Below are 12,015 nucleotides of genomic sequence, written 5' to 3'. Positions count from 1 at the left end.
TTCGTTTAGTAAGTTTCAGGAATATAAAATATACGAACAGACATATGGTAAAGGTTTTATGGGTAATCTTCGCACTCAAAAATAATATCTTACATGTTACCCCTACCATCGACGAAACGTATACATCACCACAGTTACTGCCTCAAACGTTCAAAAACCCATATAAGCCGTAACGAATGCTCAAAAAATTATTCCGTCATCAAGTAATAAGGCAATGTCTCGCCCGACAATTATGAAGAAGGCGAGCAAAACCCGTTCCTCCAGAGCTGGTCTGCACTTCCCCGTGGGAAGAATCCATAAGATCTTGAGAAAAGGGAATTTCGCGCCTCGAATCGGCGGAGGAGCCCCGATATATCTCGCAGCGGTCTTGGAGTACCTCGCAGCGGAAATATTAGAGTTAGCAGCCGATGCCGCAAAAGATAATAATAAGACCAGAGTAATTCCAAGGCATATTTTATTGGCGATAAGAAATGACGATGAATTGAGTAAGATGTTGACGGGCGTGATAGTGTCACAAGGAGGAGTGTTGCCATCTATCCAACCTCAATTACTACCAAAGAAGACCCTGAAGGCTGCGACTGCGAGTTGAATTAGTGTTGCCAGTGAGAGTGCTAAAGTTCAATTAGAGATTAAGTCCAATCTATTTATTTGAGATGATGACCTAATCATGGTCTGATTGACAAAGTCCTTTTCAGGACTGCAAGTTTTCTTGTTTCTTTGATTTTTTTGTTATTACCTTCATTTAAAAAAAAAATCGTTATATACTTACATACCTAGGCACTGAATATATCTGTTGTCGTGACTTTTTTAACATGATCGTTCCTGGCGTTATGCTATTCGAAAGACTGGGTCTATTATCCACCACCCTGGATTTGGGTAAATTGGTACTCGAAACCCATATCGGATCACGGCTACACATCCAGTTGAATGAATATGCAGGTTTCTTCTCAATGTTCCTAACCTGTAAGCATCGATTAGCAATGAAAGAATTGTAAAGACATAACTGTTAAAAATTTCCTACTTACTTAAATACTCCCACAACCACAGAAATCTTTATACAGAGCACATAACAGTTGGGTTAAAATGACTAAGAATAAATGAAAATATAAATACCTACACATTATTATAGTCAGCAGTAGTAGTAGTATCACATATATTTTAGTATATAAATAAAAATCAATCGTAAAACGACCTACAAAAACAGAAGTTTTCGACAGAGAATCACTTCAATTCTTCATGTAGAAGTGCATGCTATATATCTACTCACAGATCCCGGGTTTAAGCAAGTTTTTTCAGGAAACACCCGAGAATCTGAGACATAGACATAATTGCCAAGAAACAGAAATATGCAGCTCTGAAAAGAGCTTTTGTCAACACAATAAATTATACCTAAACGTTTCACATTAACAAAATCATCCGCCGAAACCGTACAACGTCCGCCCTTGCCGCTTCAAAGCGTACACTACATCCATTGCCGTAACGGTCTTCCTTTTGGCGTGTTCCGTGTACGTAACTGCGTCGCGAATGACATTTTCCAAAAACACTTTTAAAACTCCTCTGGTCTCCTCGTATATTAAACCAGAAATCCTTTTCACCCCGCCACGTCGCGCCAATCTTCTGATAGCCGGTTTAGTAATACCCTGGATGTTGTCGCGCAACACTTTCCTGTGTCTTTTAGCCCCACCCTTTCCTAAACCTTTCCCGCCTTTTCCGCGACCTGTCATTTTCACTTTTTTTTCTTTAGTTATTCACTATGCAACGGACCGTGGCCGAGTGAACCAGATGCGTTGTTAGCGACGGTTTTTATATCGTTGAGAGGCGAATTGTAAATATTGAAGGTAGATGCACAAAACTTATACCAAGTGCAGAACAATTCTTAATGAAAATTATATTTACACGTTATTTTTTATACTCGCCAAATAAAACGTGTATTTTATACATCTTTCTCCTGTCTAAAGTCTCGATTACGATCTCCCCTCACCACACTGGAGGAGCCCGGGGTACGCTCTGGACCCTCCCCTCCGACTTCCGCAACATTTGCAGGGGAACCTAAACCGTATGGAACCTAACCGAATACCTAAAACGTATGGATCGTAGTTACACATCCAGTTGCCTTAATGTGCAGGTTTCCTCACGATGTTTATTCTTACCGTAAGAGGAAACAGAAATTCTTTATAACTAGGTATATCTGTATGAATACTTAAATTTAAATCTCACGTTTTTTTCCTTAATGTGAAGACAGAGCCAACAGTCTCGAGAAGACTAAGAGGCCACAACCTGGAAAGGAAGAAAAAAGATAATGTGTGACAGTTCTTTCTGTACAGATTGTAGGAGTCAATCAAAGTCTTAACCTTGCTGTTCTTCTTTTGGGCGCTGAAACTTTCACTAATTGAATCTCAATTCCATCATTAAGCCATACAGCTGAACGTTCCTTTACAGGGTTACTCTTTTCAAGGTCATTCTCCTCTCTCAGGCTCTGTCTCCTCCGTCAGGGATAAAGACGTTTTTGTGTGTATGTATTTAAGAGACAATAATATTAAGTAACAAGTAGGAACTCCTCCTAATACTATATATTATTTTACTAATCCCATGCACTTCTTTTAATAAACAACATAAAATTTTTAATCAGATTATTAATTTCCCCGCCACGGCGAGTTGAAGCGACAATGTTATCGATAATATTTTAATCTGATAACATATCAATTAGTGAATAGTCGTGATTTAAAACATTAGTGTAAAATGCGGTTCTTAGTGCCCTGCGTCCAAAAAAGGGATGAGGAAGGAGTTAATTCCAGGCAGATAGACAGGGAAATCAAGAATTGGATAAAATCCTACAATGATGTGTGTATTTTTTATCAGTTTTAAGATAACGCAACAGTTAGTGCAATTTAAAGTGCAATTTTCATAATCGAGTATATATTATCTAGTTTATATTATTATAGTGCCGTGTGGTTCGCAGCACTTTACAATACTTAGGACCACTTTTCACTAGGCCATAACTGAATCTTGACCCCATAATTAAACCATACATCCCAACGTGGCCTTTTAGCCTTTGCGAGACTGTTGGTTTTGTTTACTCCATAAGGGATATAGACGTGATTTAGTATATGTATGTTTTTTGTTGTGAAAAGGTGGACTGTATAATAAATAATAAAGATGAAATAAAGACGGTTATTATTATGAAATTATAAAACTCGAGAACAGTCGAATAGGTAATTTTACAAAAGAAAATAAATATGTACTTAAAAAGTTTGTAATAAAAAATAGTTCACAACAATTTTAATTAAGTTGCCTTAATGTCAATTAGAAATGATCTAGAGCAGAGTTCCCCAAACTTTTTTGTGTCATAGACCCCTTGCCATGTTTTTCCGTATTGGGTATATCCCCTACTAATCTGATATTGATTTCCTGTATCCTACAACTTACACAATTTTACAAATATATATAATATTTTTTTTACTTCATAGGTACTTTTATAAATAATGTATATGTTTTGGTATTGCAAGATAGATGCTGTAAGTAAATAGGTACTATCAGTGTATGTGTTGAGATCCACTATCGTGGATCCACATTTTCATTTCATGGACACCCAAATGTTGTCATAGAATCCTAGTGGTCGATAAAGACCACTTTGGGAATCACTGATCTAGAGAGAAATTCCCGCAGGAGCGGTAAATTATTTTGTCTTACGCCGACGAACTATTATAGTAGGTATTATGTACCTATAAATTAATTACAGGCCATCAAGCTACTCCTCTTGGGGACAGGGGAGAGCGGGAAGACTACAATTATAAAACAAATGAAAATATTGCACGTACAGGGATTCTCTGCGAGGTAAGAAATACTTTGACAACTTGAAATGAAAATAAGGTAAAAATTTTAACTTGAAATTAAATTTTGCACGCTTAGTTCGCGTAATATCTGTTCAACTCACAGATAACCACCAAAGAGGGTATCTAACCCCGCAAGGCATATAGACGTGATTATATGTATGATGTATGTAACAAATACATACACAATTTCACCAGCCATTTATACATTTTACCGCGCGAAAAAATGCTCTTTCGCTTTTTATTATGACGTGAAACGAGATAGATTTTCGCGCGACAAAAATGGCGTCGCGCGTGCCTTGCCATAGACTATAGTCTAATCGATTATGGGATGAATTTTTTTTTTTAATACAGCGACCGGACCGAGAAAGTTATGCACATTAGACACAACGTGCACGAGTCTATCTACGACATTGTCCGCAACATGAGCGCCCTCAGCATCCCACTGCAGAGCCCTAAGAATGTGCAAGCGCAGCAGTACATACTTAAATGTGGGCCGGAAGGACCGCCGGACTATACTGAGGTAAATAAATAAATATCTATACATATAATAAAACATTAAAAATATTTTGTCTGTACATTTAGTATTTTTGACTGAAATGGATAGAGGGACACTTAGAAAGAATAATAGAAAAAAAAATAATATATTTTTTGAATTTCTTGTCTGTCTGTCTGTATGTATGATCACGCTTATCTCCAAAAGTACTGAACCGATTTACTTTAAACTTTCACCAATTGCTTTGTTTTAAATCAGAAAAACATTTAAAGTTTGTTTCATCAAAATCGGTTCACTAAAAAAAAGTTATCGTTACTTGAATGAACTCAAGGCATGAGTTTGACTGCAAATAAGTTTACGCGAAAAATTCGAAATTCACGCGGACGAAGTCGCAGGCAATAGCTAGTATATATGTTACTGTAAAAGCCCGAACTGTGGTAAATCCTAAGATTTTCCGGTAAAACCTAAGATTTACCAACTTTCCATGGTAAAAGTCCGAACGTTCTTTTATTTCGAACTTTTACCACCATGTAATTGGTAAATCTTAGGATTTACCTCAAGAGCACGGTAAATATTGAAAATGATTGCTGAAAAAATGAAAGCTAAGTCGTCTGATAAAAATCCAAATGTGAAACTTGGCCAAAATGTAAGACTGAAAGTACCGGACATTGACAGAGCTAAAACTGACCCGAAAAGCATCATTGCAGTTGTAATAGATGTAAAGGACAACGAGTTTTACCAACTAGGTACCAATATTGGAGTACTAAAACAGCTTTACACACAGAATCAGTTTACCTCATGCTCTGAAGATTTTATTACGATAGAAGATGTTGTTAAAGAGAAAGAAGTGAGTCTTCGCGAAGTTGTTGGAAAATTGTCGTTGACTGGAGGACAAGGATTCAAAAAATGTAACTGTCTCAAAAAATGCTTGTCGAAGAAATGCGCTTGCAAGTCATCAGGATTACTTTGTAATTCTAAGTGCCACAATAGCACTCCGTGTTGTAACAAATAATATTTTTCTTAGGTACTTAGTACCTACTAATTAATGACGATTGTCTTTTTTTTCAACTTTGTTCCTTAAAATACCAAATTATAAGAATCATACCGATTTAGTGAGATTTAATTAGCCAACTTAAGCGTTATGTTTGTGAGAAGATATTTTATGTTTGTAATTTAAATACATAATTATGTAAGATTCATAAATACATGCCTATTATAATGCTAAAGGTAGAAATAAATGATTAAGAATAATATTTTTTTTTATTCCCAAAACTAATATGTACCAGTCATCATTGGTAAAACCTAGCATTTACTTAATTCTTATAGTAAAAAAATCATTTTCAATATTTACCTACCGTGCTCTTGAGGTAAATCCTAAGATTTACCTAGTGAATGGTGGTAAAAGTTCGAAATAAAAGAACTGTTCGGACTTTTGCCATTAAGAGTTAGTAAATCTTAGGTTTTACCGGAAAATCTTAGGATTTACCACAGTTCGGGCTTTTACAGTAACATATATATAAATAAATATGGGACAGATTACACAGAATGAGTTAGCCTCGAAGTAAGTTCGAGACTTGTGTTACGAGATACTAACTCAACGATATACTATATTTTACTAGCTGTCCCGGAAAACGTTGTTTAGAATGAATGGTATGAATAGATGTTGGCCGTTTCTCAGACCTACTCAATATGCTCAAAAAATTTCATGAGAATCGGTCAAGCCGTTTCGGAGGAGTACGGGAACGAACATTGTGACACGAGAATTTTGTATAAGATAATAAATACTTATATGGATAAACATCTAAGATCCAGGCCAATCAAAGAAAGTTCGATTCTCATCATGCCCTGACCGGAATTCGAGCCCAGGACCTCTGTCATCAAAGACAATTGCAAAAACTTAAATTTCCTTGTTTACGTTTAGTTGTAAACTTTAAAAAAATACAGATTTCACTGATACAATTTTTAGTTTCGTTTTTCGAAATGATATAAAGTACGAAGAAATTGTTAGTTTGTTGTGCTGTGTGGTTCCCGGCACTAATATAAAAAAAGAATAGGACCACTCCATCTCGTTCCCATGGATGTCTTAAAAGGCGACTAAGGGATAGGCTTGGGACTTGGGATTCTTCTTTTAGGCGATGGGCTAGCAACCTGTCACTATTTGAATCTCAATCGTATCTTAAAGACCAATAGCTGAACGCTATCAGTCTTTTCAAGACTGTTGGCTCTGTCTACCCCTCGAGGGATATAGACGTGATTATAGGTATGAAAGATTTTGTCTACCTGTATTGTTGATGTTATTTCAGGAATATTTCGATTTCGTCAGGAAATTATGGGCAGACAACGGAGTGAGGGAATGTTTTAGGAGGTCAAACGAATACCAACTCATTGACAGTGCCGAATAGTGAGTATGCATTCGTCTAGTCATAGACTAAAAAAAAAGAAACATCGAAAAAAAAACCTTCCCTTTTTAAAGTCGTTTAAAAAGATCCAATGCTTTTGCTTGGTGGTTATTGTAATAGTTTTTTATCGCTGTCGTAAAAGGCTACTAAAGGAAAGCCTAATGAATATCAGTTAAAGCTAATGAACTAAGGATTCTTCTTTTAGGCGATAGGCTAGCAACCTGTCACTATTTGAATCTCAATTCCATCATTACCTAAGCCATACAGCTGAACGTGGCGCTGTCTACCTCGCAAGAGATATAGACGTGATTATATGTATGTAGTATACTCGTAATTATTGTAATGTTGCACTAAATATATATAAATATAATTAAATAAATTTTGAAAGATAATTAGTACCTAACTAATGAAATATTCTGTGAATATTTTAAGCGGCTACCTGAAAGGTACCGTTTTTAATCGTAATGCAACGCAAAAGTATAAAATCTGTTAAGTTCTTGTTTCGGGATGCCTCCACTTTTTAATCCTTATTTATTACTTATTTTAACTTTCAGTTTTTTGGACCGAATAGACTTACTGGAGAAACCGGATTACGTGCCGTCTGATGCCGACATTCTGAGATGTCGTCAGAAAACAACTGGAATTCAGAAAATTGAGTTCAAAGTCAAGGTAGAATCATCTAATGTCGTGTGGTTCCCGCCACTTTAGATTAAGACCCCTCCGTATATCGTAAAAAGCGACTAAGGGATAAACTTGGGATTCTTCTTGTAGGTGTTGGGTTGCTAGCCCATCGCCTTAATGAAGAATCCCAAGTTTATATCCTATCCCTTAGTCGCCCTTTAGGACATCCATGGGAACGAAATGGAGTGATCCTATTCTTTTTTTTTATTGGTGCCGGGAACAACACGGCTGTTAATAAAACAACAACAGGTTTTGCCTCCAATTGTAGTATGTATTAAGTCCGTCGATAGTGCTATACCTTTACATTTGTATTTTGTGCAATGAAGTTTAAATAAATAGATAAACAGATATATGCTAAGTATTAAATCTTTTAAATTCATACCAGGTACCGAAGTCAATGCAAGGTGGCGTTCAAGATTTCTGGATGTTCGACGTTGGCGGACAGAGGGGGGAGAGGAAGAAATGGATACAGGTTAGCTAGCTTGGAATTACAAACAGCTGAGCTTTGTCTACCCCGCTAGGGATATAGAAGTGATAATATGTATGTATGTTTAAATTAATTTTTAAGGCTCCGTTTTTGGAGTTCAGTCGCCTAAGACTGGTGGCTCTGTCTACCCCGCTAGGTATATAGACGTGATAATATGTATGTTTAAATTAATATTTAAGGCTCCGTTTTTGGAGTATAGTCGCCTTTAACGACATCCATGTAAAATATAAAGGGGCGTGATTTATTCAATAATCTAATTAATTAATTTATAACATTAGACATTGAATTATAACAGCACAAACAACATGACGTTTAGGTTCACGTTAAAAACAAAAATTACACATTTGTATGTAGATAGTAGTAGTTAACATGTAAAAACTTGAGACTTCTCTGATTGTCCTGGGTCTTGGATGTTTATAAATAAATAAATAAATATGGGACAAATTACACAGATTAAGTTAGCCTTGTAGTAAGTAGAACTTGTATTACGAGATACTAACCCAACGATACTCTATTTTATAATAAATACTTATATAGATAAACATCCAAGACCCATAATAATACGAGTATTATTATTCGTAGATATAAGTATTTATTATAAAAAATACCTAGTATCGTTGAGTTAGTATCTCCTAACACAAGTTTCGAACTTACTTCGAGGCTAACTCAATCTGTGTAATTTGTCCCGTATCTATATATTTATTATTATTTTATCCAACCTCGCACTGTTCAGTTCTTTTTTCTATTTGAATTGAGATTCAAATAGAAAAAAGAATAGGACCACTCCATCTCTCTCCCATGGATGTCGTAAAAGGCGACTAAGGTGTAGGCTTATATACTTGGGATTCTTCTTTTAGGCGATAGGCTAGCAACCTGTCACTGTTTGAATCACAATTCTATCTTAAAGCAAAATAGCTGAACGTGGCCTATCAGTCTTTTCAAGGCTGTTGGCTCTGTCTACCCCGCAAGGGATATAGACGTGGTTATATGTATGTATGTATGTCGCACTGTTCTCTGAGGCATTTCAATTCAACCAGGTGTTCGAGGGCATCCACGCGATTTGGTTTCTAGTGGCATGCAGCGACTTCGACCAGACTCTCAGGGAGGACACCACCCAGAACCGCCTGAAGGAGGCGCTGGTGCTGTTCCAGGATGTGTGGCTCAGCAGGTAGGCTCTTGACCTGATTGTTGTAATGAAATAGTATTGATTAAGTTATATAATAGAACAACTCCATATCTTCCCCGTGGATGTCGTAAAAGACGACTAAGGGATATTTTACGACATTTACGACATCCATGGGAAAGATATGAAGTGGGTCTATTTTAAAGTGCCGGAAACCAGACGGCATATGTATTATTATATCTTTTTTTCCTTTATCAGGTTCCTCCTAGAAGCTGGACTCATAGTATTCCTGAACAAGCAGGATCTTCTGCAGAACAAGATAGCCCAGGGTCGCAGCATCAGCACTTATTTCCCGGAGTATGACAGTTTCCAGGCGCCAGGAGACGAGTACAATAAGACTAAACTGTTCATACGAAGCATGTTTGTTGTAAGTATTAGGAAATGATTTTTATGTACATAAATACATAAAATCATGTCTATATCCCTTGCGGGGTTGACAGAGCCAACAGACGTGGAAAGACTGATAGGCCACGTACAGCTGTTTGGCTTAATGATAGAATTGAGATTCAAATATTGACGGTTGCTAGCCCATCGCCTGATAGAAGAATCCCAAGTTTATAAGCCTATCCCTTATTCGCCTTTTACGACATACAGGCCTATAAACTCCAGAAACGCTTATAAACTTGGGATTCTTCTTTTAGGCGATGGGTTAGCAACCTGTCACTATTTGAACCTCAATGCTATCATTAAGCCTAACAGCTGAACTTGGCCTGTCAGTCTTTCAAGACTATTGACTCTGCAAGGGATACAGACGTGATTATATGTATGTAAATACATACATACATACGGTCACGTCTTTATCCCTTGCGGGGTAGACAGAGCCAACAGTCTTGACAAGACTGAATGGCCAGGTTCAGCTATTTGGCTTAACGATAGAATTGAGATTCAACTAGTGACAGGTCGCTAGCCCGTCGCCTAAAAAACAATCCCAAGTTTGTAAGCCTATCCTTTAGTCGCCTTTTACGACATCCGTGGGAAAGAGATGGAGTGGTCCTATTCTTTTTTTGTATTGGTGCCGGGAACCACACGGCACATGTATGTAAATCCCCACAGGATATAACGAAAAGGAAAAGGGAACGCAAGCCGCAGTCTTCAGCGGAGAGTTTCGTGATTCAGGAAGTGAGCCAACCTCGGGAGTGTTATTTCCATTACACAACGGCGACTGATACGGACAACGTCAGGACGGTGTTCAAAGACGTGCACCAGATGATTCTGACCAATATTCTGACTAACATCGGTGTTTATTGACTAAATATGTGACTAACTACTACTATAAATGTGTATGTTTAGGTGTCATAAGATTCTTCTTTTAGGCGACGGGCTAGTAACCTGTCACTATATAGTTACTTAAGAAGTTTTTAAGAGTTTTTGCAAAAGTTCTTCCTTGTTTTAGTTCATTTTAGCCAGTTAATTACAGTTTGACTGTTTTCTAACCGTAAATACTTGATTATTATATATTTTTTTTAAATTTTAAACTATTTTGTAACTACCTAGGTGCCAATGTGTGTACTTAACATAACTAGGTATTTTGTAAACTTTATATTTAAGTACTAAATCCTTAAGATTTTTGTTGTTGTGAAATAAATGTATTTTTTGTAATGAATCTCCTGTTTCTTATTTATTTTATCATTGTCACTTTATCTAGAATAAGAAAGAAAGAAATATTATCTTAACACATTGTAAGTGGTGAAAGTCTATCATAACATACTCCAGTAGACTATAAATTCACTCGACTGAATGTGTAAAAAGGTAGGTCTATCTAGCTGAATGTGGCGTTTAGGTCATTACTGTTGGCACTGTCTACCCCGTAAGGGATAGACATGATGTGTGTATGGAGGTTTTAGATGTAAGAACAAAACTATATATACATAGTGACTTATAATACGTTTTTATCCCTAAGGGGTAGACAGAGCTTACAATCTCGCAAGGACTGAAAGGTTACGTTCAAGCTGCATGGAATAGAGATAATAATCACCTATAGAAGAATCCCAGATTATATTAGCCTATGCTTTAGTTGCTTTTTACGACATCCATCGGAAAGACAAGGAGTGGTCTTATCCTAAAGTGCCCGGGAACCACACGGCTAAAGATAAAACTATAAATTGTAATTATTAGATGGTAAATTTTTATTTACTTACGCAATACGCACACTGTTTATATAGCTATCCGATTGGCTGCTAGTCAACTTGACCTAGTAACTATTTGCCACATCTAACAAATCATATACATCAGAGTCGAAACACATTCATAACATCATTAACACATTAAAAATGGCACCAACCAAAGTACCAAAAAAGCCTTTAGAATCAATCGAGAAGGTTGAACTGACGAAGAAAATTAAAAAAATGAAGAAGAAGAAGAAAGATTACGACAGCTTCAACAGCTACATTTACAAGGTGCTTCGTAGCGTCGCTCCAGAAAACATAAGGATATCGAGGAAATCTATGTTGATAATGAATAACGCGGTGAACGACCTGCTGGAGCGGTTCGCTGTGGAGGCGGGGAGGCTGGTGGCGCACGGCAAGAAGACGACCATGGGAAGCCGGGAGATACAGACAGCTGTGAGACTGTTATTACCGGGGGAGCTCGCCAAACACGCGAACTTGGAGGCGCTGAAGGCGGTCACGTTATATCACAATAGTGTAGACAAACCTCTCGCCAAATAGAATTGAAGAACTATGTACCTATGTATACACCACCCAATATTGGTGTGAAACAAATTGTATGTAAAAGCAGCTGGTCTTTATGACGTAGTCCTTTTGAGGACTGAATTTTCCGTTTCTGACGATAGCTATTTTCAATCTGGACTTGGAATATTTTAATGTTTATGTTAATAAAGAAATAAAAGAGTAAGGTATAGGTTAATAAACTTGCGATTCGTCTTGTGGGCGAGGTAGGCTAACAACCTGTCATTATTTGAATCTTAATTCCATAATGAA

At 36.9% G+C, this 12,015-nt stretch overlaps 4 protein-coding genes and 1 long non-coding RNA gene across 5 annotated transcripts; 3 read left to right on the top strand and 2 right to left on the bottom strand.

The window, feature by feature from the left end:
* Nucleotides 1-214: 214 nt before the first annotated feature.
* On the top strand, nt 215-589 carry LOC132903739 (histone H2A, sperm-like). The gene has a single exon (XM_060952605.1). The coding sequence runs from the start codon at nt 215-217 to the stop codon at nt 587-589; it is 375 nt and encodes a 124-aa protein (XP_060808588.1).
* Nucleotides 590-766: 177 nt separating this feature from the next.
* LOC132903752 (uncharacterized) lies at nt 767-2,609 on the bottom strand. Its single transcript, XR_009657476.1, has 3 exons — nt 2,352-2,609; nt 2,218-2,277; nt 767-961 (listed from the first exon to the last, which is right to left on the bottom strand). It is a non-coding gene; the product is annotated as an uncharacterized LOC132903752 (long non-coding RNA).
* On the bottom strand, nt 1,413-1,724 carry LOC106131195 (histone H4). The gene has a single exon (XM_013330237.1). It carries the CDS (start codon nt 1,722-1,724, stop codon nt 1,413-1,415), a length of 312 nt encoding a protein of 103 aa, XP_013185691.1.
* Nucleotides 2,610-2,682: 73 nt separating the features above from the next.
* LOC106132231 (guanine nucleotide-binding protein G(f) subunit alpha) lies at nt 2,683-10,679 on the top strand. Its single transcript, XM_060952731.1, has 9 exons — nt 2,683-2,841; nt 3,740-3,834; nt 4,185-4,353; nt 6,630-6,727; nt 7,280-7,394; nt 7,792-7,878; nt 8,931-9,061; nt 9,275-9,443; nt 10,130-10,679. Exons 1-9 carry the CDS (start codon nt 2,740-2,742, stop codon nt 10,322-10,324), a joined length of 1,161 nt encoding a protein of 386 aa, XP_060808714.1. The 5' UTR covers nt 2,683-2,739; the 3' UTR covers nt 10,325-10,679.
* A 609-nt stretch (nt 10,680-11,288) lies between these two features.
* LOC106132229 (late histone H2B.L4-like) lies at nt 11,289-11,878 on the top strand. The gene has a single exon (XM_013331588.2). The coding sequence runs from the start codon at nt 11,347-11,349 to the stop codon at nt 11,740-11,742; it is 396 nt and encodes a 131-aa protein (XP_013187042.1). The 5' UTR covers nt 11,289-11,346; the 3' UTR covers nt 11,743-11,878.
* The last annotated feature ends 137 nt before the right edge of the window (nt 11,879-12,015 follow it).

This window comes from Amyelois transitella, chromosome 29, assembly GCF_032362555.1.
Source record: "Amyelois transitella isolate CPQ chromosome 29, ilAmyTran1.1, whole genome shotgun sequence".
In the NCBI taxonomy this organism is placed as follows: domain Eukaryota; kingdom Metazoa; phylum Arthropoda; class Insecta; order Lepidoptera; family Pyralidae; genus Amyelois; species Amyelois transitella.
This window is presented reverse-complemented; position numbering and strand designations above follow the sequence as displayed.

What these genes read in the sequence shown, in the direction of transcription:
- LOC106132231 (XM_060952731.1), top strand. Translation starts at nt 2,740, where the DNA reads ATGCGGTTCTTAGTGCCCTGCGTCCAAAAAAGGGATGAGGAAGGAGTT. An exon ending in CTCATTGACAGTGCCGAATA is followed by an intron (nt 6,728 to 7,279) that starts GTGAGTATGCAT and finishes TTTAACTTTCAG; the next exon opens with TTTTTTGGACCGAATAGACT. An exon ending in CAGGATGTGTGGCTCAGCAG is followed by an intron (nt 9,062 to 9,274) that starts GTAGGCTCTTGA and finishes TTCCTTTATCAG; the next exon opens with GTTCCTCCTAGAAGCTGGAC.
- LOC106131195 (XM_013330237.1), bottom strand. Translation starts at nt 1,724, where the DNA reads ATGACAGGTCGCGGAAAAGGCGGGAAAGGTTTAGGAAAGGGTGGGGCT.
- LOC106132229 (XM_013331588.2), top strand. Translation starts at nt 11,347, where the DNA reads ATGGCACCAACCAAAGTACCAAAAAAGCCTTTAGAATCAATCGAGAAG.
- LOC132903739 (XM_060952605.1), top strand. Translation starts at nt 215, where the DNA reads ATGTCTCGCCCGACAATTATGAAGAAGGCGAGCAAAACCCGTTCCTCC.